This window comes from Clinocottus analis, unplaced genomic scaffold, assembly GCF_023055335.1.
Source record: "Clinocottus analis isolate CAN_PGR_092001 unplaced genomic scaffold, fCliAna1.0.p SCAF_2, whole genome shotgun sequence".
NCBI lineage: Eukaryota > Metazoa > Chordata > Actinopteri > Perciformes > Cottidae > Clinocottus > Clinocottus analis.
Genome location: NW_027175931.1, coordinates 18,057,187 through 18,083,580, shown reverse-complemented (window position 1 = coordinate 18,083,580; position 26,394 = coordinate 18,057,187). Strand labels below are relative to the sequence as shown.

Below are 26,394 nucleotides of genomic sequence, written 5' to 3'. Positions count from 1 at the left end.
ACTGTGGAACAAATATTGGCTCCGGGCCACCATTTCCTCTGTGTTTGAGTCGTCGTAGGAACCCCAAATTAATTCCAATACTTGTGTTTATTGTATTTATTCAGCAAAGTCTTGGGAAAAAAATGTATATCTGCCAAAAAATATATATTTTGATCGTAACTATGAACATCCAGCATGATGTGAGCCAGATTCCCCCAAAATGCCTCCTGGAGCGTCAATAAGACTGTTATGTGAGATACTGGAAGCAGGACCCAGATTCCAAAACCAGTTGAAATAATATTTAACATCAAAAGAAAACCACTCATCAAAAACAAACACGATCAAAACCAGAGCCAGGACACAAGCAACAGCGTTACACCGGGGCGACAAACAGTATGAACCGACAAGGAGACAGAAGACAAATGGAGTTTAAATACAAGAGGGAGGTAACGAGAAACAGGTGGACACAATGAGGGCAGCACAGGTGAAGGGAATACACAATCAGGAACCAAGTAGACAGACAATCCCAGACAATCACCAGGGCAGGAAGTGCAGAGACGCAGGGGACACAAGACTACAAAATAAAACAGGAACAAAAACTCAACCCATGACAAAGACACCTTTTTGGAAAGATTAGGACCTAAGAAATCGGGATCTGCAACAAAGATCACAATAAAACAAAGATTACCCTGTTAGGAAGGAGTTTCAGTTAAAAAACTGTTGTTCAGTTCAAAAATTTAAAAAAATATGTATTTTATGCCAAAAGATTGTCAGAATGGGGCATGCTGGGACTTAAAATGGGAGTGAGAAGATTTGAATGCATTGTTTTCAAAAGATGAAATGTGTCCGCTGGCAGTCGTATACAAATGAATATATACTTATGAGGATGTACTGTATGCACATAAGTGTCACGTACTGTATATATGTGAATTTACAAGGGCTGGACCAGTAAACGCATTAATAACGACAGTTATGCTAGCCTTACAGATGCCTCTTCAAAAAAAAAAAAAGAGATCTGTATGACCTTGATCAGCTGTTGCTTGAAATGTGAATTTGTGCGACGTCCCATAGAACCAAATATCAAGAAAACATAAGTTTGATCCTGCACATAAAATGAAGTATAGAACAACTCAATGTAATAAAGGAAATACAAATACATTGGCTTGCATGTACACACACTTCACACTTCAACCGCCTACACACACACACACACACACACACACACACACACACACACACACATACACACACACACACACACACAATAATAATAATTTGCAATCACGCTGTTGTTGTATTACTGTCACTCTTGAGAGGAGTAATTTGGGATTGTGTGTCATCCTGTTTACTTGGTTGCAAAAGGCTTTCCATGTATTATAAGTACTTACATCGACTGTTCAGGCTACAGAGGGGCATGTCACACTTTGGATATTGTGTCATTTGGCAACGCAACTGAACTTCAAAGGGTTGTTTTGCTCGAGGTGGAAGTCGAGAAAAAAATATTACTTTTTCCTACTGCTTGCAAAATATTTAACTTCTTCATTGCACAACTGTTTATACATGTTGAATGAAGTGCCTCTGATAAATCTAACTGGATATATTGTAATAATCAAGTGTCCAGAACGTCTGCATCCATGTGTTGGTTCTTCTGTCTCTTCCCTCTGTGGCCCTCCTCAGCTCCATCCCTGCTCCTCGTCGGGCTTGTGGGCAGGCAGCTGGGGCTCAGGCTGGGACTGCAGTGTGTTGAGACGGTGTCTTGTTCTCGGTGGGCTGCGCCTGACAACCGAGGTCTGCTCCAGGATGGAGATGTATTGATTGGCGGGCTCTTTAATCTTCACTACCAACCTCCAGCTATGGACAACAACTTCACTCAGCTGCCGCACTTCAAGCCATGCATCGGGTAAAACTCTGCTCTGCACTCCTTATTTGACAATGTTGGCATAACAATAGTTAGCATCTTTGCATCTTGGGTCTTTTTTTATAAGACAAAAACTTCAATACTGGCGGCTTCCACATTTAAAATTATATTTCTCTTGTTTCTTCTCTTCTGTGGGCTCAGTTTAGAAGATGTTCCATTACAGTACATATATGCGATGGTGTTTGCGGTGGAAGAAATCAATTACAGTCCAACGCTGCTGCCAGGTGTGAAGCTGGGGTACCGTATCTTAGATAGCTGTGGCCGACCACCATGGGCTCTCCTGACAGCGCTGTCACTGGTCGGAGGAGACAGCGCCAGCTGTGATTTAAACGACGCTCCAGATTCTGCTGGAGAAGGATTCATAGAAGAGAAAGGTAGCCTGTTGTGTATCTATATTCTGTCCATAGCATCATTTAAATTATGCATTTTGTTGCTGTAAACAATATTTTTCATGGAGCAAACTCTTAGCTTGATCTTTTTTTGGTGCCTTTAGGTGCTCGTCGTGTTCCTGTGATCATTGGTGGTGCTTCATCCGTAACAGGGCAGATACTCTCCAGAACCCTGGGGCCACTCTCTGTACCTTTAGTGAGTTTCATTATTAATACAGAATAATCACTCTACTGTAACTTCTTCTTCCTCATTTCAGGGATGTGGTGCCATTTACTCATTATTCTTGGCATACTTCTGGGAGAGGACCTTATTTTACATGAAACTGCAGTGAAAAGTGTTCTTTTAGGGAAGGAAAACGATAGCATTTGGGAATGAAGACAATGAGTCTGGCTGGAAATCACTTTGAACGCAACTGCTTCTTTTAAGAAAATCATATTTTTCATGTAACTTTTTTTCTTCCGATATTTCAGATCAGCTACCTGTCGAGCTGCCCGTGTCTAAGCAACAGGATTAAATTTCCGAACTTCTTCAGGACCATGCCCAGTGATATCTACCAAGCCCGGGCTTTTGCCCAGCTTTCCATTCGCTTCCACTGGACCTGGATCGGAGCAGTTGTAGCAAACAACGATTACGGCCTCGTGGCAATGAAGGTGTTTCCATTTGTTGTAGAAGGCATCTACACATCTTCACAGCTCCTTCAAATCCAGATTGAAGACTTTTCTGTTTTCTGTTGCCTTTGATTGAACCAGTTTGAAAGATTTTCTTTTATTAATTTCTGCATCTCACTACTGTATTTTATTAAACTGCACTGCAACTTGTATTATTTGAGCTTTTTGACAGTTTTAAAAAAAATGTTTTCATGAGTGTTCCTAATTGTTTTTAAATCTGTTTTTTTTTCTGCATAATTCTTTTATGCTTTTAATAGTTTTATGTGAAACACTTTGAATCACTATACAAATAAACTTGCCTTGCCTTACACAACAGTTCAATACTTTCTATTAATCTAATCTTTTTGCTCCTTTCGACTGTGTGTGTCAGGTGTTTCAGGAGCAGACTCGGGGTGCCGGCGTGTGTCTGGCATTCGTAGAGACTCTCCGAAGGGAAAACATTGTGAGTGATGCCAGACGAGCAGCGCTCACGATTCAGGCCTCCACTGCGAAAGTGATTCTGATCTTTACCTGGTACACAGATGTGAGGGAACTGTTCCTGCAACTAGCCAAGATCAATGTGAGCCAGTGAAAGACACTTATGTTTAGAATATAGTGAACGCAATTGATATAGGTTTAAGAAATATTTCTGAATTTGATGGCAATCTTGTCTTCTCACCGTCTGTAGGTGACTGACAGGCAGTTTCTGGCCAGTGAGGCTTGGAGCACCAGTGGTGATCTTCTCCAAAATGTTGTCTCAACTAAAGTAGCAAAAGGAGTGTTTGGTGTTGCCATTAGAAGTTCTGCTATACCCGGATTAGAAAATTATATCAGAGGGCTGAACCCGGTTCATCGTCCGGAAGATGAGTTCTTAAGAGAATTCTGGGAGACAGAATTTGGGTGCAGGTCTGGGGCCTCACCTATTTTTTCACATTCCTCTCCATCTTTCAAATCTGGAACCCCAATAAATAATTCTGCATCATCTCCTGCCATTGGATTTCCTCAGAAAGCTTCTCTGCCACTCTGCAGTGGGACAGAGTCCCTGCAGGGAGTGCAGAGTCACTTCACTGATATCTCCCAGCTTAGAGTGACCTATAATGTCTACCTTGCTGTTTACGCTGCAGCCCACGCCCTTCACAGCCTCTTGTCCTGCCCTGACAGAGAAAGCTCACCCGGAAACCACAGCTCCAGATGCTCTTCTCCAAAAGATATTAAACCGATTGAGGCAAGCATAATAATCAGCGTTAAACCAACACTTTGCTTTTAAAAATTCCATAATTAATTATGATAATAGTAATCCCCAAAATAAGTTTGTGAGAGCCAATATTTTGCACATGCTGTGTCAGTGTGTCAATGTGAGTATTTATTATATCTTTATACTTTCAGCTGTTGCAGCACTTGAACACATTGAATTTCACCACACCACAAGGGGAGATGTTTTATTTCCAAGGGGGTGACACTCCAGCAAAGTACGACCTCATCAACTGGCAAAACACCCCTGAGGGGTCACTCAGACTGGTTTTGATCGGTCGTGTGGACGGGTTTGACCTCCACCTTAATGAATCAGCCATTCAGTGGAGTACAGGATCCAATCAGGTGGTTGAAAAAGAACAATATTGATTGAGGCATTATGTCCTGAGAATATGGTTTGAATGTTTACTTGTTGCTTAGGTGCCAACTTCAGTGTGCAGTGAGAGCTGTCCCCCAGGGACCCGAAAGGCCACCAGGAAAGGAGAAGCTGTCTGCTGCTTTGACTGTATCCAATGTGCTGAAGGGGAGGTTAGCAATCAAACTGGTGAGGACACGACTCCATGAGAACCCCTCCATGTTCCTCTCTGAGTTGTACTTTCCTCACCTCCTCTCTTTTCCTCTGCTAGATTCCCTTCACTGTGAGCGTTGTCCATATGAGTTCTGGTCCAATGCAGAGCAAACTGCCTGCATCCCTCGCCAGCTGGACTTCCTTTCCTTTAATGAAACCTTGGGCATCACCCTGACGACAGCAGCTGTATCTGGTGCTGCGGTGACAACAGTTGTGTTTCTGGTGTTTCTCTACTACCGTCAAACACCTATGGTAAGAACCTTGAGTGATATAACACAGTATGCATTAAACATTCTTCCACATATCTTAGTCTGTTCATCTGATTGCCCTCAAGGTGCGAGCCAACAATTCAGAACTGAGCTTCCTGCTTCTCCTGTCGCTGAAGCTGTGCTTCCTGTGCTCTCTGGTGTTCATCGGTCGTCCATCAGTCTGGTCTTGTCGATTCCAACAGGCAGCTTTTGGGATCAGCTTTGTACTTTGTGTTTCCTGTCTTCAAGTCAAAACTATAGTGGTTCTGGCAGCGTTCGGCTCAGCTCGGCCCGGTGCTGGAGCCTTGATAAAGTGGTTCGGTCCGGGTCAACAGAGAGGAAGTGTTTGTTTTCTTACTTGTGTACAGGTACTACATTTCTATATTAATTTATGTGCTTAAACTTTGGCACACAAAATTTTACATCAATTTTATTTTCACCCAGATTATCATCTGTGCGACATGGCTGACCCTCAGCCCCCCTGTGCCTCAATGGGATCTGGGTTTCCAAGGGTCAAAGGTCACCTTGGAGTGTGCCATGGCCTCTGTGGTGGGCTTCTCTCTGGTTCTGGGTTACATCGGTCTGCTGGCCTGCACCAGTCTCCTCCTGGCCTTTCTTGCTCGGAAACTCCCTGACAACTTCAACGAGGCCAAGCTGATCACGTTCAGCATGCTGATATTCTGCGCCGTTTGGATAGCTTTTGTTCCTGCTTACATCAGCTCTCCTGGGAAGTATGTTGTTGCTGTGGAGATTTTTGCAATCCTGGCCTCCAGCTACGGTTTACTGCTCTGCATGTTTGCCCCCAAATGTTTCATCATTCTCTTTAGGCCCGAGAAAAACACTAAGAAACACCTCATGGCCCGATGACAGTCCAATCCAATCCGAGTTCTTCAGGTCCTTTTTGTTTTCCTTTCCTTTCGATTTCTTTGCGTTTATCATTCCTCAAGTTTAGTGTCATGCAACTATAAAATTTTCTTTTAGATTTTCCAAAAATAGGAAATAAAATATGATATAGTAAATATTGTTGCTTCAGTGTTTAGCATATCTGTACATTGCCTGAATGCCATATCTATAATTACTGAAGATATTAAACCTTTGACATTAATTGGAAAAACAAAATGTCATTCTTTATTGTAGGCTCTGTCAAAAGACCAACCACAGGATAAAAGCAGACTCCTATCTGAATATCGGAGTCTGCTTTTATACTGAGTTCGGAATTTTCAGATTGTACCATGGATGTATGTTCAAGGGTTTTTTCATCGAAAAATAAATGTATCTGGACCTGATACCTGCATATGTTGTCGTGAATTGATTGTGATCAATATCAGGAAGACAAATACTCTTTACTGCAATGGTCTCGAAAACATGTACTGAAGCGCTGCCAGTGCAAGTTACAAAATACAGTGTTTTGAGTAAAGAACAGGTGTGCATTTGATACATATCCCATGTTCACTGTAAGAAAAAAAAAAAAGTTGACATGGTAGAGAAACCAATTAAAGCAATTCATTTGATGGCAAGACATTTTATTATTGTTGCATTGCATTCATTGTTATGTGAGAATAAAACATATGGAGTCTTATTTTCTAAGCATATAAAGACGGCAGCGTTGACGGTAAGTTGAGCACAGTGTATACTATGTGTAAAGCAGAGCCTTCTGACCCCGCAACAGTGTCAGTCTTTCCAGAGGGAGACACTGACTTTGTGGAAGCCAGAGGCTCTGTGTGGTTATGCAACTGTTTTCATCTTTTATCTCAGACGCTTGTATTTGATAGTGGATAATTCCATTAAGTTGCCTTTATACAAGATAATCATGGATTACTGTTTCTTTAAAACCAAATAGTTTCTTTTGATATTTTGAAACTCACAAGATATTTATTTTCAGTTTTGTTGTTTTTCCGTCACCTTCTACTTCATCAGTGACAGTAATCTCTCACTCATTATACCTAATAATTAAGCTATATACTACTCAATAATGCATCAAAATTGGATCTAAGATATATTGGATTAGAATAATAAAGTAACCTAAAGTGGAAAGTAGTACTCTTCATTATTGTTTATAAGAGCAAAAACGTTCTTCTTAGATCTGGCCTTTGTTCTCAAAGTGTACACAAATAGTTATTATTGCTTTCACAATAAATAAACATTGCTATTAGTATGTTTCTATTGTAAGGAGAAAATACATCATGTCTTGGAAACCTATAGTGCATGTTTTATGACTGGATGCTGCGGCCCATGATTGCTTTCTTTGTGTTCCTCTCTGGTCTCAGCAAGATTATATAACATTTGGGTCCAAACAGTGCCAACAAGAGACCATAACTGGAGGCCAGAATAGCAAATACCTCCACTGCATCTGCATATTTTCCTGGAGAGTTGACATAAGCAGGGACAAAGGCCACCCACACAGCACAAAAGATCAGCATGCTGAAAGTGATGAGCTTGGCCTCATTGAAGTTGTCTGGAAGATTCCTTGCTAGAAATGCTAACACAAAGCTGAGGAGAGCCAGTAAGCCAATATAGCTGAGTAACACTGCAAAACCAACCGTGGACCCAACGACACACTCATAAACTATCTTGTCGTTGTGGTATTGAGTGTTTTTATTGGGAGCTGGTGAGGCAGAGACAATCCAAGCAGTGCAGATTGCTGCCTGAATAGAAGTCAGGACCAGAACTGTTCCTCTCTGTTGCACAGCACCAAACCACTTCAGACCGGCTCCTCCTCCTGGCTTGGAGGCCTTGAACACAGCCAGAACCACTATGGTTTTTACCAGAATACATGAGACACAAAGCACAAAGCTGATCCCAAATGCTGCATGTCTCAGTTGGCATGTCCACAGCCTGGGACGGCCGATGAACAGCAGTGAACACAGGAAACATGATTTAAGAGACACCAAGAGCAAGAAACTTAGTTCTGAGTTGTTGGCGCGTACTATTGGGGTGCTGTGATAATAGATGAAGATCCCCAGGATAAAAGTACAGATGAATGTGCCCAGCAACGAGGTGGTTGTCAAGCAGATACCCAGAGGCTCTTGATAAGATAGGAACTCAGTTTTCTTGGGAACACAGTGGTCACGCTGGAGGCTGGACCAGAAATCCTCAGCACAATTGGTGCACCCCATGGAGTCTAAAAAAACAGGGAAAGTGTTGAGGTACAAGCTTAAAATGTATCTCCAACTGTTTAAAATTGATTACCAACCTGTCTTATTGCTGATCTTTCCTTCAGAACAAGGGATGCAGTCAAAACAGCACTCAGATTCCCCCTTCTTTCTGGCCATCCGGGTTCCTGGAGGACAGCTCTCACTACACACTGACCTGGGGGGCTGTAGGTAGAAAATTAAATATAGGTTTTTCTAGACTACTTTACAAATGCTATACTAAGTCATCCGTCGGACACGGCATCGTTGTCAGAGTACTCAGGAGTTACCTCTTTGGATTCAGAGTTCCAGAAGATTTTGTCTTCATCAAGTGTGAGTTCTTCACCTTTGGCTGTCTCTCTGACCTGACCCACATTCTGAATCTTTGTTCTTCCGTCAGGGAGCCACAGCCAGTTCATGACATCATATATTGGTATGGCATCACCGTTCACATCAAATGACACTTGATCACCAAATGGTGTGCTGAAATTGACCATTTTCAAATAATGCACAAGCTATAAATATCAAAATAAGGGATAGAGGAAAATAAAAATAAGATGGAAAAAAATAACCACGGTGAACACATTAGTGCTTAGTATTCAATATTCAAACTGAATACTCACAAACGTATGAAAAAACTAACAATTCAAACACAGCATTTACTTTAAAGAGAAGTCACATAACTGATGATACCTTATACCCAGTGACAAAAGTCGCTGCCTCCAACTTGATATTGTTATCCTAGCAGTAGAGATAATCCTTTCAGGAATTTCTTCAGGATTAGTAAACACATAGCTTTGTATTTAATTCTATATCCTAACACTACTCCACAAGAACTGCTAAAGCACAGGATTTAGTCACCTAGACAGGTGGAGTGTAAACTGATATCCCACCTGCCATGGCTCCAGTGTTTGCAAAGTACCACAGCTATGCGCACTGAAAGGCCCTCTCCCCGGCACACAGCGCAGCATGTCATCAAGAGCGTACGCCAGGGCATACACAGCCTTGTACACGTTGTACTCTGGCCTAAGGTTTGAAATGTCCAAAAACTCAGTCCCCACAGTCTCTAGATCTTCCTGTCCAGTGCAAAGTGATCCTCCAGCTTCCACCCAAGCTGCATGAGGTGATGCAAATCTACACCGAAATGTGTATTCCCAAAACTGATTTACCTGAAATACATTTAAAAAAAAGAGTGTCGTAAATGATGACAACATCATGTATTTGTATTACAAATACCGGATCAGATTGCAAAGTTAAATTCACCATGCTATTTCCATAGCTGTTGTTGTGTTGTAGGTCAGGTCGTATTTTTAGCAGGAAGTCCTTGAAACCTGGTATTTCTCCTCGACGGATGGCAATGCCCAGAGTGCCACCTAGGTACGGCATGAGTTGCGGGGTCTGAAGCACAGTAGCTGCAATCCAGGCTTCACTGGCCATCCACTGCAGGCCTGTCACATTTTGCCTCACTACCTGTGTAATGCGTGATGCAAACATTTGTAAATTTATACTGTCAACAGGTGTCTTGCCATAGTCATTCAAGCATATGTCAAATCCTGTGTTTTATGCAGTATCACGAGCAAAGCGATCTCATTATATGGCGGTCAATGTAATTTGTCTCAGTTAGTGATTTCAGTCTAATAAATACCCTGCTAACAACACCGTGATTTATTACATAAAATCTGTTTTATTGCAACTAAAATCTTTCAGTTTGATAAATAAAACATTAATATAACTATATTACATTATGATTAAACTACTTCATGCCCAACCTCTTCCATGAGGTTAATCATGTGACTCTCATGTCCAAACACAATGACCACACGAGCTGTAGATTTCCTCATCACATCCACAATTCTCCTTAGTTCTACTGGGTCATTGCCCCAGGGCAAAACCTCGAGGTAGGCCAGACATCCTCCACCAGACAGAGCCAAGTCAGATTGGAAGGAATTGGCAGCATGAAGTCCATAATCATCATCACTGACCAGCAGACCTGTCCAAGTCCATCCAAAGTGCCTGAGAATCTGAATCATTGCACGCACCTAAGTAAATACAAAGGGATGGGATTAGTGCCAAGACTGGAACAATCTGATGAACAGGTTCCCCGCTGGACCATGTTTAATTTTTGCATTTTTAGCATTGTTAGCTCAGACAAAACAGCTTCATCAATGACACAAGAAATGTGACACACAAGAGATAGTTGTTTTCATTGCCATACAGGGAGGTTCTTTATGAGGAAGGTTTAAGTGCAAATGTTCTTTTTAATGCTTTTTTATTCACCTGGAAAGCGTCACTCGGGATCGTCCTAAAGAAGGATGGAAACTTTTGCCGGTCACTCAGACACGAACATGTGGCAAAATAACTCACCTGTGAAAGACACAGACTGTACAGCCTAAAAATGCCTTCTTTTTTTTTTTTATAAGCCCTTTCAACCTTTAAAGTGGCTTAGTTCATGTTTACGATTGACTTTAAATTTGAAACTAAATGAAAATAATCCAAACAAATTACGGCGGAAACCTTACCATCGGTACTCTGTACAATCCAAGGACAGTGGAGATAGCAATAGAACGTGTAGAGGAAGAATCACCTACAATCCCTATGACTGGAGGGGTTCCCACACAGGTATCGTCTAATATAAACTGCTCTTCTTGACCACTAGCTAATGACAATGCTGCACGGAATCCAATTCCTAGTTTGACGCAGTTATCATAAAGACTGTATCCCAAAGTCACATGAGGGAGCAGGTTGGTGTTTCTGTTGATCTCATCAATAGCAAAGGCCATGGTTTGGGCCTGCCTGAATCCTAGAACATCAAAACTAACACAAAAATACCACAGTTGAAAAAATAACAACATCATATAGACATGTACATGTTGCACAATTACATATTTTAAAACAGTTTAACCAGTTGAATAGCAAAACTCTTTACAATACTAAAAAGGCTATGCAAAAAACCTATGTGGCCAAAATGGCATAAATACAATAGATGCACTATTATTATTATTACGTTTCCCTGGCAGACTTACCTGTGACAGGTAGGCTGTTGGGGCTTTGAGGTAAAAGACAGGTCAGGAAAGACAGAAAAGAAGTGGATCTCAAATAGACCACCCAGAACCACATCTCCAGCCTTGTGCATCCCATTTAGATGAAACTGTCCCTGTAGCCGGCAGGAGCTGGAATAAAGATGGGAGGGCACAGAAGAACAAAAGTAGGAATACAACAAAAAGAAGTGCACGAACAAGAGCAAGTTAATATCTAAAAATGCCCTCATGACTTTCCTCCTGTTTATCATTTTGCTGAACAATCGTAAGTCCTTTTATTCCCTTGCAGTATTGTTTAATCCTACATGCCACCCATCAGACATACGCAGAAGTAAGGGCAGGACCTAAATTGCATATCATTGTAGAATTAATGAGCCGAATTTTTAATGAGCCATTTAACATGTTTATTAAAATTTGCACTACAGCCATGTTATATTTTTTGTTTATTAGGTTGTTTGAATGTGTATTGATTTTGATAGCTATATCTGGTTGCAGATATTATTGAGGCTGTTTCACCTTTTAGTACTTGCCTTGTTGTAAAATACAAGGGTCACTTTGGTTTAATACATGTTGAGTATGGGAAGAGTTACTTTACACTGAGTATAATCCCAAATGTGTGTGACAAGGAAACCAAAATAAAAACACCAAAAACTCAATTCAGCCCTGGGTATGTCCATGAATGTGTATACGACATGTGTGTCCACTAGATGGTAGCAGCATACCAAGATATTTTGTGAAATAATGCATCTTTCCTTGGACTGTCTGTTTGGTGGAAGGGTATCTGGTTGGCTTAAATATGATCAGTTCTGCAGAAGAATGTGGGAAAGACATATTTCCACATTCGTCTGTAAAATTTGTATTTCTAGGATTACAGGCAGGACAACTGGAAGGGTGAGTACTTATGAACAGAATCACAAAGTTATAACTATTTTATAATTTAAAATATATAATATACATACATGTATATATATATATATATATATATATATATATATATATATATATATATATATATATATATAGTTTTTATTTTTATTTGTTATAATGCAAAGTTATAGCTTTTTTAAATAATGTAATTGTTCTACACAAATACACTATTAGAATTATTTCTGTCTATTAGCTTATTTTCTCATGTCCCAGCTGCCTTCATCTGTTCCTCTGCTCCTTCAGGCCTCTTGTATGGCTATTTATCCAATGACATTTCACCTGTCTTCCTCCACGTAAGAGCAGCCTGGTTAAAATACATAGCAGAGCCTTCTGGAGACCCTGAACGTGTGATTGGTCACAGAGCCCGCGTGACCATTAACATGCGCTGTGATTGGTCAATGGGGCACCGTGACCTCTGACTACTAGAAAACTAGCTGGCTGAACCCAGTAGGAAGGAAGGAGTAAGTTATTGAAACATATTTAGAGAAGCAATTACATTTTTATAGTTTAGCTTGATTATGATTGAAGGAGTAGACTGGCAACACCTTTCTCACGGCGGACGTTTCAGGAAAGGCGAGAAACTTCTAGCTTTAATCTACAACCAAAAAGCTAGCTTACTGGTGAACTATGACTTGCTTGTGTACTGATGAGGCCTACGGAGGATTACAGAAATGTGGTAAGTGAAATGCTGGCTATGTAACTTATTTTTCACATGTGCAGTCATATTTAATTATACACAGCACTGCAGCTGCTGCTGCTGCTGCTGCTGTGGTTGCTGCTGTTTTTGCTGCTGCGGTGGCTGCTGTTGTTGCTGCTGCTGCTGCTGTTGCTGCTGCTGTTGCTCCTGTTGTTGTTGCTGCTGCTGCTGTTGTTGCTGCTGTTGTTGCTGCTGCGGTGGCTGCTGTTGTTGCTGCTGTTGCTGCTGTTGTTGCTGCTGCTGTTGCTCCTGTTGTTGCTGCTGCTGCTGCTGCTGTTGTTGCTGCTGTTGCTGCTGCGGTTGCTGCTGTTGTTGCTGCTGCGGTGGCTGCTGTTGTTGCTGCGGTTGCTGCTGTTGTTGCTGCTGGTCAATCCAGGGTACAGCTCTGCCCTCCAAGGGGCAGCAGCTGTGTGTGTTTGTTTGTGTGTGTGTGTGTGTGTGTGTGTGTGTGTGTGTGTGTGTGTGTGTGTGTGTGCAGGTTTTTAATGTTGTTGGATAGTTTTGTTATTACTATATTATTATTATTATTTGGCTATTGCATAGTTGTTATTTTCAGGCCTTCAAAAATCCAGTTTCAAGTGTTTTCTGTTTTTTTTCTCTAGAGCAGCGATTCCCAAAGTGTAGGCCGCGGTCCATCAGTGGTCATTTGAGAGATCATTTATAAATAAATAAAACGTTTTTATTTTCAATTTTGAAAAGTTTGAAATTAATATAAAAATATTTATAATTTGAATTACGTGTTATTCTTTACTGGTGTAACCGAGGTTTTTTTTTTGCGCCTATACTGTGTGGTACTAATAAACATTTTCACCACCAACATTTCCCAGCACCTCTTCTTCCGTTTTCATCCTTCAAAATAAAAGCCCCAGAAACACAATAAAATAGCTTACACTGGCAACAAAGACGATGAATTAAAGGCGGTTTTGGATGAAGCAGTGAGAACAGTAAATTTCATCAAAAGTCGTCCCCTGCACCTGTTTGCCATATTATGCGCGGAGATGGGAAGCGACCACCGGCAGCTTATCCTGCACACTGAAGTCCGGTGGCTTTACTGGTAAGGTGCTCACCGACTTTTTGAACTGTGTGACGAAGTCAGGACATTTTTTGTGAACTCCCGGTTTGAACTGTCAGACCAATTCTGTGACTTCAAGTGGTTTTGTAAATTGGCGTATTTGGCCGACATTTATAATCGTGTGCTTGTGTTATTGTTTTCTTACTTTCCCACTGAATTTAAGCATATTTGAATTTCTAAACTCTGCGGAGGAAAAGAAAAGGGGCGGTGTGAGGCCGGTAACGGGGCCGGTTGGCCGCCAGTGTGAGGTTGATGTGCCGGTAACGGCCCGGGACCGGTCTGAAGACCGCTTGCCTGAAGGTAACAGCCCTCGTCCTGCCGGGTCCGGGACAGTAAGAGCCCCTGTCGCGCCGAGTCCGGTCTTCTTTAAGTCGGGTTGCCAGCTGTCAGCTCTTTGGCGGCACGTATTTGTTGTCTTCGTCACCCCCCACCCCTCCGTTGACAAAATCTCATTACAAGGTTTTTTTAAAAGTTGGCAGCTCTGGAGTTGGGATTAAAGGTTTGGATGGGCCGCAGATTTCAAATTGGGCCGCGGCATTCTTTAGTTTGGGAACCGCTGTTCTATAGTTTTCCACAAGGATAGCATATAGAAAATGAAGGTGGTACTGCAATTGATCCAGGATTGTTCCTTTTTAATTATTAGTAATACATTTGACAAAGCTGCTTACATACACACAACCATTCAATTTCCTAATGGCCATTTTGATTGGACTTTTTGTAGGAATTTGTTAAATGTATCTTCTTTTACTAATTATAATTATTATTTATTTAAGTTATTTAAGTTTGTCAATTTACTTCTATAAGATCATCATAGACTATCTTTTTTTTTAAAATATATATATATATATATATATTGTTTATAGTTTGAAGTCAAGTGTTTTGTGTTCATTTATTTGTATTCATACTATACTTCAAACAGTTGATATATTGTTCAATTTGGAGAGAAAAAAGTTGCCTTGGCAATAAAAAAATTAAAATCTGTTCAGGCACCATTTTGGCACCGGTATTGAAAAAAACCTAAACTATACCCATCTTTAACTATAATATGCCAAACTCATATGTCAAAGTGTTGGAATAAATGTTAAATATTTAACTGCAAAGTCGCAATGCATGATAGCTTTTTTTTGCATTAAATTATACAGGGATGTTTGGTGAAATTGATTGGCTGGCCTTACCAAAAATACAAGTGCCAGGCCATGTGGAATGAAAGTATGTCATACATTATGTCAACATGACAATAGTATACCTATCCAACAGAGTCCGACAGTCAAGCACTTTTTTTTATCAAATCCCAAGAAAGAGTAAATAATCAGAACATAGGCAATCATGATGGTTGACTCAGTTCTTTATGAACAGCTTTATTACTTTCCATTTCCTTCTGCCTTTCTCTTTCATGTAAGAGAAATAATGTTCTGATGCTGAAACAACAGCTACTTTGAATGTAGATCAATTATTAGCAGATCAATCTTAAATAAATGTAAATTAACAACAGCACGCTGTTATAAGTGCTGCTTTAGGTCTTTGTGATGCCCCGCCCCATGATTGCTTTCTTTGTGTTCCTCTCTGGTCTCAGCAAGATTATATAACATTTGGGTCCAAACAGTGCCAACAAGAGACCATAACTGGAGGCCAGAATAGCAAATACCTCCACTGCATCTGCATATTTTCCTGGAGAGTTGACATAAGCAGGGACAAAGGCCACCCACACAGCACAAAAGATCAGCATGCTGAAAGTGATGAGCTTGGCCTCATTGAAGTTGTCTGGAAGATTCCTTGCTAGAAATGCTAGCACAAAGCTGATGATAGCCAGTAAGCCAATATAGCTTAGTAACACTGCAAAACCAACCGTGGACCCAACGACACACTCATAAACTATCTTGTCGTTGTGGTATTGAGTGTTTTTATTGGGAGCTGGTGAGGCAGAGACAATCCAAGCAGTGCAGATTGCTGCCTGAATAGAAGTCAGGACCAGAACTGTTCCTCTCTGTTGCACAGCACCAAACCACTTCAGACCGGCTCCTCCTCCTGGCTTGGAGGCCTTGAACACAGCCAGAACCACTATGGTTTTTACCAGAATACATGAGACACAAAGCACAAAGCTGATCCCAAATGCTGCATGTCTCAGTTGGCATGTCCACAGCCTGGGACGGCCGATGAACAGCAGTGAACACAGGAAACATGATTTAAGAGACACCAAGAGCAAGAAACTTAGTTCTGAGTTGTTGGCGCGTACCATGGGTGTACTGCGATGGTAGGTGAAGATTCCCAAGACAATAGCACAGAGAAATGATCCCAATAATGAGGTGGTTGTCAAGCAGATACCCAGAGGCTCTTCGTAGGAGAGAAACTCTGTTTTCTTAGGAACACAGTGGTCACGCTGGACATTGGACCAATAGTCCTCTGGACAACTGGTGCACTCCATGGAGTCTACATGAAAACACAAGAACAGACCATCAAGGACATTGTCTCTCCCACCTGTAAACACAATGGCTATGCATCACCTGGTCACCAAAAAGTGCAAGATTCCCAAATAAAATTCATCTTCGATAATTCAACATATGGTTTTAGAATGATACCCACCTGTGTCATTGCTGAACTTTCCCTCAGAGCATGGTACACAGTCAAAACAGCAAAAAGGCTGCCCTTTTTTTCTGGCCATCCGGGTACCTGGAGGACAGCTCTCACTGCACACTGACAGGGGTGACTGAAGGGATTGTTAGAGTTACATCACAGTTATTTTAAACTATTTCATTCAGTTATTCTGTGTCATACGGTACTAGGATAAAATCAACAATACAAACGTGTAACCTGTTTGGAGTCAAAGTTCCAGAAGATTTTGTCATCATCGAGTGTGAGTTCTTCACCTTTATAGGCCAACTTCTTAACAAGCCCTACATTCTGAACTTTAGTCCTACCATCAGGAAGCGGCAACCAGTTCATGACATCATATATTGGTAAGGCATCACCATTTTCATCAAAGGAAACTTGATCACCAAATGATGTGGTGAAGTTGACCTTTTCCAAGTAATGCATCAGCTATACATGGGGAAATTCAAATAAAAAAGGGTCCACTCAAATACAAATAAACTTTTGTTAATTGTGTATATTCTTTCAGATGTTCTGTGTGATAGATTGTAAGCTTCCAAAAACAGTGCAATATATGGTCTCTAAATTTGATCAATAAAGGACATTTTATATTGTATTGCAACTTTTATTCTTCTATTCAAAGACATTCAGTAGGGGTCAAATGGCCTACTACTGGCATTGTTTATAATGTCTTCTTTCCACAGAATACATTTCAGTTACACCTCAAAATGCAACGACTTTTTTCAAAAACTAAACAGCTTGAGTGTAAACGGATATCACACCTGCCATGGCTCCAATGTTTGCAAAGTTGCACAGCTGTGCCCACTGAAAGGCCCTTTTCCTGGTTTGCACTGCAGCATGTCATCAAATGCATATGCTAAGGCATACACAGCCTTGTAAATATTGTACTCAGGCCTGAGATCAGAAACATCCAAGAACTCAGTCTCCACACTCGCTAGATCTTCCTGTCCAGTGCAAAGTTCTCCCCCAGCCGCCACCCAACCTGCTGGAGGTGGTGCAAATCTACAATCAAACATGTTTTCCCAAAACTGCATGACCTGAAATGCATTCAATACAAAGTCTTAACAGAAATGACTATATTTTTAATGTAATTACAGATCTGATTGTAAAGTTTCAATCTTACCATGCTTTGTCCATAATTATTACTACTACTACTTGAATGAAGGTCAGGACGTATTCTTAATAGAAAATCCCTGAGCCCTGGTATTTCTCCTCGGCGGATGGTAATGCCAAGTGTGCCACTCAAGTATGGTATAAAGCTGGGAGTCTGGAGCACAGACGATGCTGACCAGGCTTCACTGGCAATCCACTGAAGGCCTGTCACTTTCTCCCTCACCACCTGTGTATTTTATTGAATCAAATTGATTTATTTTCATGCAACAATTATTACTACTACTTTGTCGGACTGAATTAGAAAAGAGATGAACACATTCTCACCCCACCTCGTCAAATACTTGGTCATTGGCCCAAAGCTTCAAACTATGACCCTATTGGTAGCCCTCTGGTGTCAGTTTTGGACGTGTCAGCGACAAAGTGTCAGTTTCAGTCGCAACATGCATAGTAGCTTTTCAAAACAAAACCACTCTGTGAGGTTAGGAGAAGTTTGTGGTTAACATTAACTTTACTGACAAACAACCTATGTGACTACCAAGTAATTAACAACACATGTGACTAGCAAGTGCCTGATGAGTTACTTTACTAGCGATTCACGTGACAAACAAGTGACTAATGGGTCACGACACCGTCCTGAAACAATACGTCAACGTTGACTGTTTGTTTCACACAGTCATTGGTCTTCTGGCTGAAAGTTCTGTATTTGAGGGGCACTGGCCAGTATTTAACAAGTTGGAAGTGAGATCATATTGAGAAAATAAGATACCTCTTCCATGAGTTGAATCATGTGGATCTCATGAGCAAAGACAATGACCACCCGAGCAGTGGATTTTTTCATTATTTCCACAATCCTCTTTACTTCCGCAGGTTGTTCACCCCAGGGTAAAATCTCTGAGTAGGCTAGACAACCTCCTCCAGACTGAGCCAAGTCTGATTGGAAAGTTCGGGCAACATGGAGTCCATAGTCATCATCACTGACCAGCAGACCAGCCCAAGTCCAGCCAAAGCGTTTAAGAATCATAATCATAGCTCGCACCTTATAGAATAGAAAGTAGTAATATTAGTGCAAAGTTTTAAATGATCATTCAGAGGAAACATACCCATTCATGTCGCACAAAAAATTACAGTTAGTTGATATAATTATACTCTTTTCCTAAATCCATATAGTTTCCTTAACGATGGACAAAGACATACAGTAATTTAGTTTTCAAGACACAATCTCCCTTTCATTGCCAGAACATGTTTTAAAGCTTATTTCACTTTATCTAAAATATATTTTGCATTTGCTATTTCTAGACCAGAGTTTCACCTGGAAAGCATCACTTGGGATTGTTCTGAAGAAGGATGGAAACCTTTGCCTATCACTCAGGCAGGAGCATGTGGCAAAGTAACTGACCTATGAAGAAACATAGTAAACATGCAGGCTTTACTTCTCATGCAAATTAACAGAAACACTTAAACAATTTAACCTTACTTTCAATTCCCCTTTTACAAATCTAAACTAAGACTGTTCCTTCTTACCAAATACAAGCTTTTTGGAGAAGCTGAAGCTGAAAATGAATGTATATCTCCTGTCCAATCATTGTACAAGTCTAAATACATACAAATATGGCACATCAAATGCTCAGCTCGAAGCAAGACTGAAGAAGGTGAACTTACAATGGGCAGATTGAATAAACCTAGCACATCAGAGGTGGCGATAGAAAATGTTGAGAAGGAATCACCCACAATTCCCAGAACTGGAGGGGTCCCCAAACATTTTTCCTGAAGCAGAAACTGCTCCTCTTGACCACTGGCCAGCAACAATGCAGCACTGAATCCAATTACAAGTGTGGCACAGTTGTCATAAAAACTGTATCCCAGAGTCACATTAGGTACAAGATTTGAGTTTTTATTGATCTCATCAATGGCAAAGGCCATGGTCATGGCATGCCTGAACCCTGCATTGTCAAAGCTAAGACACAATGTAATGGTTAACGATTAAAAAGCAATTCATTATTTATAATCATCTACACATGTTGTATGCTACATGAATAAGAAACTTACCCTTGGCAGCTGAGCTGACTTGGTTCTGAGGTGAACGAGAGCTCAGGGAAGACAGAGGTGTAGTGGACCTTAAACAGCCCACCCAAAACCACATCGCCAGGCTTGTGCATCCCATTAAGATAAAAGCGTCGCCTTAATTTACAAGTTGAGAAAAGAGAGGAAGACTCTGATACCAAAAAGGAGGAAGAGAACAAAATCAAGATCAGGTAGACATACAAGAATAAAAACCTGTCTAGAAATGCCCCCATATCTGCCCTCCTCCCTTTCTGAGCTTCATGAAGAATGATTTACTTTTATATGCAGGTCTGAGTCGTCCCTTTTCGTGGTTTTGGTCATCATTTTACACCACCCATCAGGGCAAAAGCAGCCATGTGGGAGGCTAGACAAACTCACATCAAATTAGCTCACCAGACAAGGCATATAGTGATAACATAATTTATGTGATTAAGTGTCTGTTGATCGCTTTCATTTTTCAAAATTATTTGGTGCTATTGGAGCTCATCTGGATTTTGTAACAATATGTTTTGATGTGTGCGATATATTGAGGTGGGAATTTTTTCTTACAATAACTGAACAATAAATAAACATAACAGTTCCAGGTGTTGTAATATACATTACAGTAACTCAGCAAGCTGTAGACAAATAGTGCAGCATTTTAAGTAATTTTAGAAAGGTGTTTTCAAGACTAACCGCTATTGTGCTGGATTTTGACAGCTATGATTTACAGCCTCCACGAGGCATGCAAACACATCCCACCCGGTGTGGTCACTTCATGGGACCTCCTTAGGATAATTTCTATGAATTGAATTTGCGTCAAAGCAAATTGGATGTTCTAACACAAATTATTTGATTTTAGACGTAGTATGTGGCGGCGCCTTCTTTGGTGGATTCAGTCTTTAGTGTGGGTTCTTCGTAGTCATGTATAAACCTAGGAAGAGGGTTTGTGGTGTTAGCCTTTTTGGATTGACATAATGGGATTCAGAGCATGCAATTAGGAATCGGCCTATATCTCGGAAAGAGTAAAGATGAATACAAAGGTAAGTAAGTGAAATACTAGTGCCAGGCCATGTGGAATGAAAGTATGTCATATATTATGTCAACATGACAATAGTATAACTATCCAACAGAGTCCGACAGTCAAGCACTTTTCTATCAAATCCCAAGAAAGCGTAAATAATCAGAACATAGGCAATCATGATGGTTGACTTAGTTCTTTATGAACAGCTTCATCACTTTTCATTTTCTTGTGTTTTTTTTTTCATGTAAGATTAATAATGTTCTGATGCTGAAACAACAGCTACTTTGAATGTAGATCAATTATGAGCAGATCAATCTTAAATAAATGTAAATTAACAAGAGCACGCTTTTATAAGTGCTGCTTTATGTCTTGGTGATGCTGCGGCCCATGATTGCTTTCTTTGTGTTCCTCTCTGGTCTCAGCAGGATTATATAACATTTGGGTCCAAACAGTGCCAACAAGAGACCATAACTGGAGGCCAGAATAGCAAATACCTCCACAGCATCTGCATATTTTCCTGGAGAGTTGACATAAGCAGGGACAAAGGCCACCCACACAGCACAAAAGATCAGCATGCTGAAAGTGATGAGCTTGGCCTCATTGAAGTTGTCTGGAAGGTTCCTTGCTAGAAATGCTAACACAAAGCTGAGGAGAGCCAGTAAGCCAATATAGCTGAGTAACACTGCAAAACCAACCGTGGACCCAACGACACACTCATAAACTATCTTGTCGTTGTGGTATTGAGTGTTTTTATTGGGAGCTGGTGAGGCAGAGACAATCCAAGCAGTGCAGATTGCTGCCTGAATAGAAGTCAGGACCAGAACTGTTCCTCTCTGTTGCACAGCACCAAACCACTTCAGACCGGCTCCTCCTCCTGGCTTGGAGGCCTTGAACACAGCCAGAACCACTATGGTTTTTACCAGAATACATGAGACACAAAGCACAAAGCTGATCCCAAATGCTGCATGTCTCAGTTGGCATGTCCACAGCTTGGGACGGCCAATGAACAGCAGTGAACACAGGAAACATGATTTAAGAGACACCAAGAGCAAGAAACTTAGTTCTGAGTTGTTGGCGCGTACCATGGGTGTACTGCGATGGTAGGTGAAGATTCCCAAGACAATAGCACAGAAAAATGATCCCAATAATGAGGTGGTTGTCAAGCAGATACCCAGAGGCTCTTGGTAGGAGAGAAACTCTGTTTTCTTAGGAACACAGTGGTCACGCTGGACATTGGACCAATAGTCCTCTGGACAACTGGTGCACTCCATGGAGTCTACATGAAAACACAAGAACAGACCATCAAGAACATTGTCTCTCCCACCTGTAAACACAATGGCTATGCATCACCTGGTCACCAAAAAGGGCAAGATTCCCAAATAAAATTCATCTTCGATAATTCAACATATGGTTTTAGAATGATACCCACCTGTGTCATTGCTGAACTTTCCCTCAGAGCATGGTACACAGTCAAAACAGCAAAAAGGCTGCCCTTTTTTTCTGGCCATCCGGGTACCTGGAGGACAGCTCTCACTGCACACTGACAGGGGTGACTGAAGGGATTGTTAGAGTTACATCACAGTTATTTTAAACTATTTCATTCAGTTATTCTGTGTCATACAGTACTAGGATAAAATCAACAATACAAACGTGTAACCTGTTTGGAGTCAAAGTTCCAGAAGATTTTGTCATCATCGAGTGTGAGTTCTTCACCTTTATAGGCCAACTTCTTAACAAGCCCCACATTCTGAACTTTAGTCCTACCATCAGGAAGCTGCAGCCAGTTCATGACATCATATATTGGTAAGGCATCACCATTTTCATCAAAGGAAACTTGATCACCAAATGATGTGGTGAAGTTGACCTTTTCCAAGTAATGCATCAGCTATACATGGGGAAATTCAAATGAATGGGTCCACTCAAATACAAATATACGTTTGTTAATTGTGTATATTCTTTCAGATGTTCTGTGTGATAGATTGTAAGCTTCCAAAAACAGTGCAATATATGGTCTCTAAATTTGATCAATAAAGGACATTTTATATTGTATTGCAACTTTTATTCATCTATTCAAAGACATTCAGTAGGGGTCAAATGGCCTACTACTGGCATTGTTTATAATGTCTTCTTTCCACAGAATACATTTCAGTTACACCTCAAAATGCAACGACTTTTTTCAAAAACTAAACAGCTTGAGTGTAAACGGATATCACACCTGCCATGGCTCCAATGTTTGCAAAGTTGCACAGCTGTGTCCACTGAAAGGCCCTTTTCCTGGTTTGCACTGCAGCATGTCATCAAATGCATATGCTAGGGCATACACAGCCTTGTAAATATTGTACTCAGGCCTGAGATCAGAAACATCCAAGAACTCAGTCTCGACACTCGCTAGATCTTCCTGTCCAGTGCAAAGTTCTCCCCCAGCCGCCACCCAATCTGCTGGAGGTGGTGCAAATCTACAATCAAACGTGTTTTCCCAAAACTGCATGACCTGAAATGTATTCATAACAAGTCTTAACAGAAATGACAATATTTTTAATGTTATTACAGATCTGATTGTAAAGTTTCAATCTTACCATGCTTTGTCCATAATTATTACTACTACTACTTGAATGAAGGTCAGGACGTATTTTTAATAGAAAATCCCTGAGCCCTGGTATTTCTCCTCGGCGGATGGCAATGCCAAGTGTGCCACTCAAGTATGGTATAAAGCTGGGAGTCTGGAGCACAGACGATGCTGACCAGGCTTCACTGGCAATCCACTGAAGGCCTGTCACTTTCTCCCTCACCACCTGTGTATTTTATTGAATCAAATTGATTTATTTTCATGCAACAATTATTACTACTACTTTGTCGGACTGAATTAGAAAAGAGATCAACGCATTCTCACCCCACCTCGTCAAATACTTGGTCATTGGTCCTAAGCTTCAAACTATGACCCTATTGGTAGCCCTCTGGTGTCAGTTTTGGATGTGTCAGCGACAAAGTGTCAGTTTCAGTCGCAACATGCATAGTAGCTTTTAAAAACAAAACCACTCTGTGAGGTTAGGAGAAGTTTGTGGTTAACATTAACTTTACTGACAAACAACCTATGTGACTACCAAGTAATTAACAACACATGTGACTACCAAGTGATTAACAACACATGTGACTAGCAAGTTCCCAATGAGTTACTTCACTAGCGATTCACGTGACTAATGGCTCACGAGACCGACCTGAAACAATACATCAACGTTGACTTTTTGTTTCACACAGTCATTGGTCTTCTGGCTGAAAGTTCTGCATTTGATTGACCACCCACTTTATACTACATCAGTTGCCTCAAAAGGCTAATATTGAAGCACATCGGTTTACATTAAAGTTAGTTGAAAGCTTGGTTGTTTGCATACAGACGCTAAAGGTTCCCTCCGTACATCAGTATCAAGTGTTGAGGGGCACTGACCAAGGGCCAGTATTAAACGAGTCGGAAGTGAGATCATATTGAGAAAATAAGATACCTCTTCCATGAGTTGAATCATGTGGATCTGATGAGCAAACACAATGACCACCCGAGCTGTGGATTTTTTCATTATTTCCACAATCCTCTTTACTTCCGCAGGGTGTTCACCCCAGGGTAAAATCTCTGAGTAGGCTAGACAACCTCCTCCAGACTGAGCCAAGTCTGATTGGAAAGTTCGGGCAACATGGAGTCCATAGTCATCATCACTGACCAGCAGACCAGCCCAAGTCCAGCCAAAGCGTTTAAGAATCATAATCATAGCTTGCACCTTATAGAATAGAAAGTAGTAATATTAGTGCAAGGTTTTCAATGATCATTCAGAGGAAACATACCCATTCATGTCGCACAAAAAATTACAGTTAGTTGATATAATTATACTCTTTTCCTAAATCCATATAGTTTCCTTAACGATGGACAAAGACATACAGTAATTTACTTTTCAAGACACAATCTCCCTTTCATTGCCAGAACATGTTTTAAAGCTTATTTCACTTTATCTAAAATATATTTTGCATTTGCTATTTCTAGACCAGAGTTTCACCTGGAAAGCATCACTTGGGATTGTTCTGAAGAAGGATGGAAACCTTTGCCTATCACTCAGGCAGGAGCATGTGGCAAAGTAACTGACCTATGAAGAAACATAGTAGACATGCAGGCTTTACTTCTCATGCAAATTAACAGAAACACGTAAACAATTTAACCTTATATTACGATTCCCCTTTTTCAAATCTAAACTAAGACGGTTCCTTCTTACCAAATACAAGCTTTTTGGAGAAGCTGAAGCTGAAAATGAACGTATATCTCCTGTCCAATCATTGTACAAGTCTAAATACATACAAATATGGCACATCAAATGCTCAGCTCGATGCAAGACTAAAGAAGGTGAACTTACAATGGGCAGATTGAATAAACCTAGCACATCAGAGGTGGCGATAGAAAATGTTGAGAAGGAATCACCCACAATTCCCAGAACTGGAGGGGTCCCCAAACATTTTTCCTGAAGCAGAAACTGCTCCTCTTGACCACTGGCCAGCAACAATGCAGCACTGAATCCAATTACAAGTGTGGCACAGTTGTCATAAAGACTGTATCCCAGAGTCACATTAGGTACAAGATTTGAGTTTTTATTGATCTCATCAATGGCAAAGGCCATGGTCATGGCATGCCTGAACCCTGCATTGTCAAAGCTAAGACACAATGTAATGGTTAACGATTACAAAGCAATTCATTATTTATAATCATCTACACATGTTGTATGCTACATGAATAAGAAACTTACCCTTGGCAGCTGAGCTGACTTGGTTCTGAGGTGAACGAGAGCTCAGGGAAGACAGAGGTGTAGTGGACCTCAAACAGCCCACCCAAAACCACATCGCCAGGCTTGTGCATCCCATTAAGATAAAAGTGTCGCCCTAATTTACAAGATGAGAAAAGAGAGGAAGACTCTGATACCAAAAAGGAGGAAGAGAACAGAGTCAAGATCAGGTAGACATACAAGGATAAAAACCTGTCTAGAAATGCCCCCATATCTGCCCTCCTCCCTTTCTGAGCTTCATGAAGAATGATTTACTTTTATATGCAGGTCTGAGTCGTCCCTTTTGGTGGTTTTGGTCATCATTTCACACCACTTATCAGGGGAAAAGCAGCCATGTGGGAGGCTAGACAAACCCATATCAAATTAGCTCACCAGACATTGAATATAATAACATAATTTATGTGATTTATTGTCCGTTGATCGCTTTCATTTTTTAAAATTATTTTGTGCTATTGGAGCTCATCTTGAGTTTATCTTATATATATATATATATATATATATATATATATATATATATATATATATATATATATATATATATAGTGATGTCTTGAGAGGATGGGATCGTGAGGTGAGGCGTGGGTACATAAATCAAGGCGAGGGTTTCATTAACTCAAAGTTCTGTATTCAGATTCTTCTTAACAAAAAGGTAAACTTAACTCCAACAAAAAGTCGTTGGAAAAAACAAACATAATTGCTTCAGTTTTCTCCTGGTTTATTGTCTTTAACATAATTTACAATATCCTTCCTCTCCTGTGCTCCTGTCCTTTCTTCAGCCTCAAGGGCAATTCATACTCCTGCAACTACAACTGCGGCTGGCCACGCAGTTGGATTGACGGACTCCTTTTGGTTTATAGTTCCTGCGCGTTTTCCATACGCCAGAACAGTAGGTTGCGCAACGGCCATAGAGTTGACCTGCACGCCGACGTT

At 40.8% G+C, this 26,394-nt stretch overlaps 4 protein-coding genes across 4 annotated transcripts; 1 reads left to right on the top strand and 3 right to left on the bottom strand.

The window, feature by feature from the left end:
• Positions 1-865: 865 nt before the first annotated feature.
• olfcr1 (olfactory receptor C family, r1) lies at positions 866-5,868 on the top strand. Its single transcript, XM_068584169.1, has 13 exons — positions 866-872; positions 1,657-1,879; positions 2,039-2,217; positions 2,391-2,482; positions 2,758-2,937; positions 3,326-3,514; positions 3,623-3,834; positions 3,964-4,159; positions 4,321-4,530; positions 4,606-4,729; positions 4,812-5,005; positions 5,088-5,369; positions 5,446-5,868. Exons 1-13 carry the CDS (start codon positions 866-868, stop codon positions 5,866-5,868), a joined length of 2,511 nt encoding a protein of 836 aa, XP_068440270.1.
• A 1,343-nt stretch (positions 5,869-7,211) lies between these two features.
• Positions 7,212-13,099, bottom strand: LOC137790185 (extracellular calcium-sensing receptor-like). The gene is made up of 10 exons (XM_068584168.1): positions 13,056-13,099; positions 11,156-11,308; positions 10,652-10,946; positions 10,410-10,496; positions 9,902-10,171; positions 9,396-9,602; positions 9,026-9,301; positions 8,423-8,647; positions 8,195-8,318; positions 7,212-8,122 (listed from the first exon to the last, which is right to left on the bottom strand). The coding sequence occupies exons 2-10, from the start codon at positions 11,263-11,265 to the stop codon at positions 7,212-7,214; spliced, it is 2,505 nt and encodes an 834-aa protein (XP_068440269.1). The 5' UTR covers positions 11,266-11,308; positions 13,056-13,099.
• A 2,280-nt stretch (positions 13,100-15,379) lies between these two features.
• LOC137790184 (extracellular calcium-sensing receptor-like) lies at positions 15,380-19,775 on the bottom strand. The gene is made up of 9 exons (XM_068584167.1): positions 19,633-19,775; positions 19,246-19,540; positions 18,896-18,982; positions 18,353-18,622; positions 17,597-17,812; positions 17,235-17,510; positions 16,675-16,902; positions 16,447-16,570; positions 15,380-16,293 (listed from the first exon to the last, which is right to left on the bottom strand). Exons 1-9 carry the CDS (start codon positions 19,740-19,742, stop codon positions 15,380-15,382), a joined length of 2,520 nt encoding a protein of 839 aa, XP_068440268.1. The 5' UTR covers positions 19,743-19,775.
• A 1,237-nt stretch (positions 19,776-21,012) lies between these two features.
• LOC137790627 (extracellular calcium-sensing receptor-like) lies at positions 21,013-25,553 on the bottom strand. The gene is made up of 9 exons (XM_068585028.1): positions 25,429-25,553; positions 25,042-25,336; positions 24,691-24,777; positions 24,148-24,417; positions 23,227-23,442; positions 22,866-23,141; positions 22,308-22,535; positions 22,080-22,203; positions 21,013-21,926 (listed from the first exon to the last, which is right to left on the bottom strand). Exons 1-9 carry the CDS (start codon positions 25,536-25,538, stop codon positions 21,013-21,015), a joined length of 2,520 nt encoding a protein of 839 aa, XP_068441129.1. The 5' UTR covers positions 25,539-25,553.
• Positions 25,554-26,394: the final 841 nt, after the last annotated feature.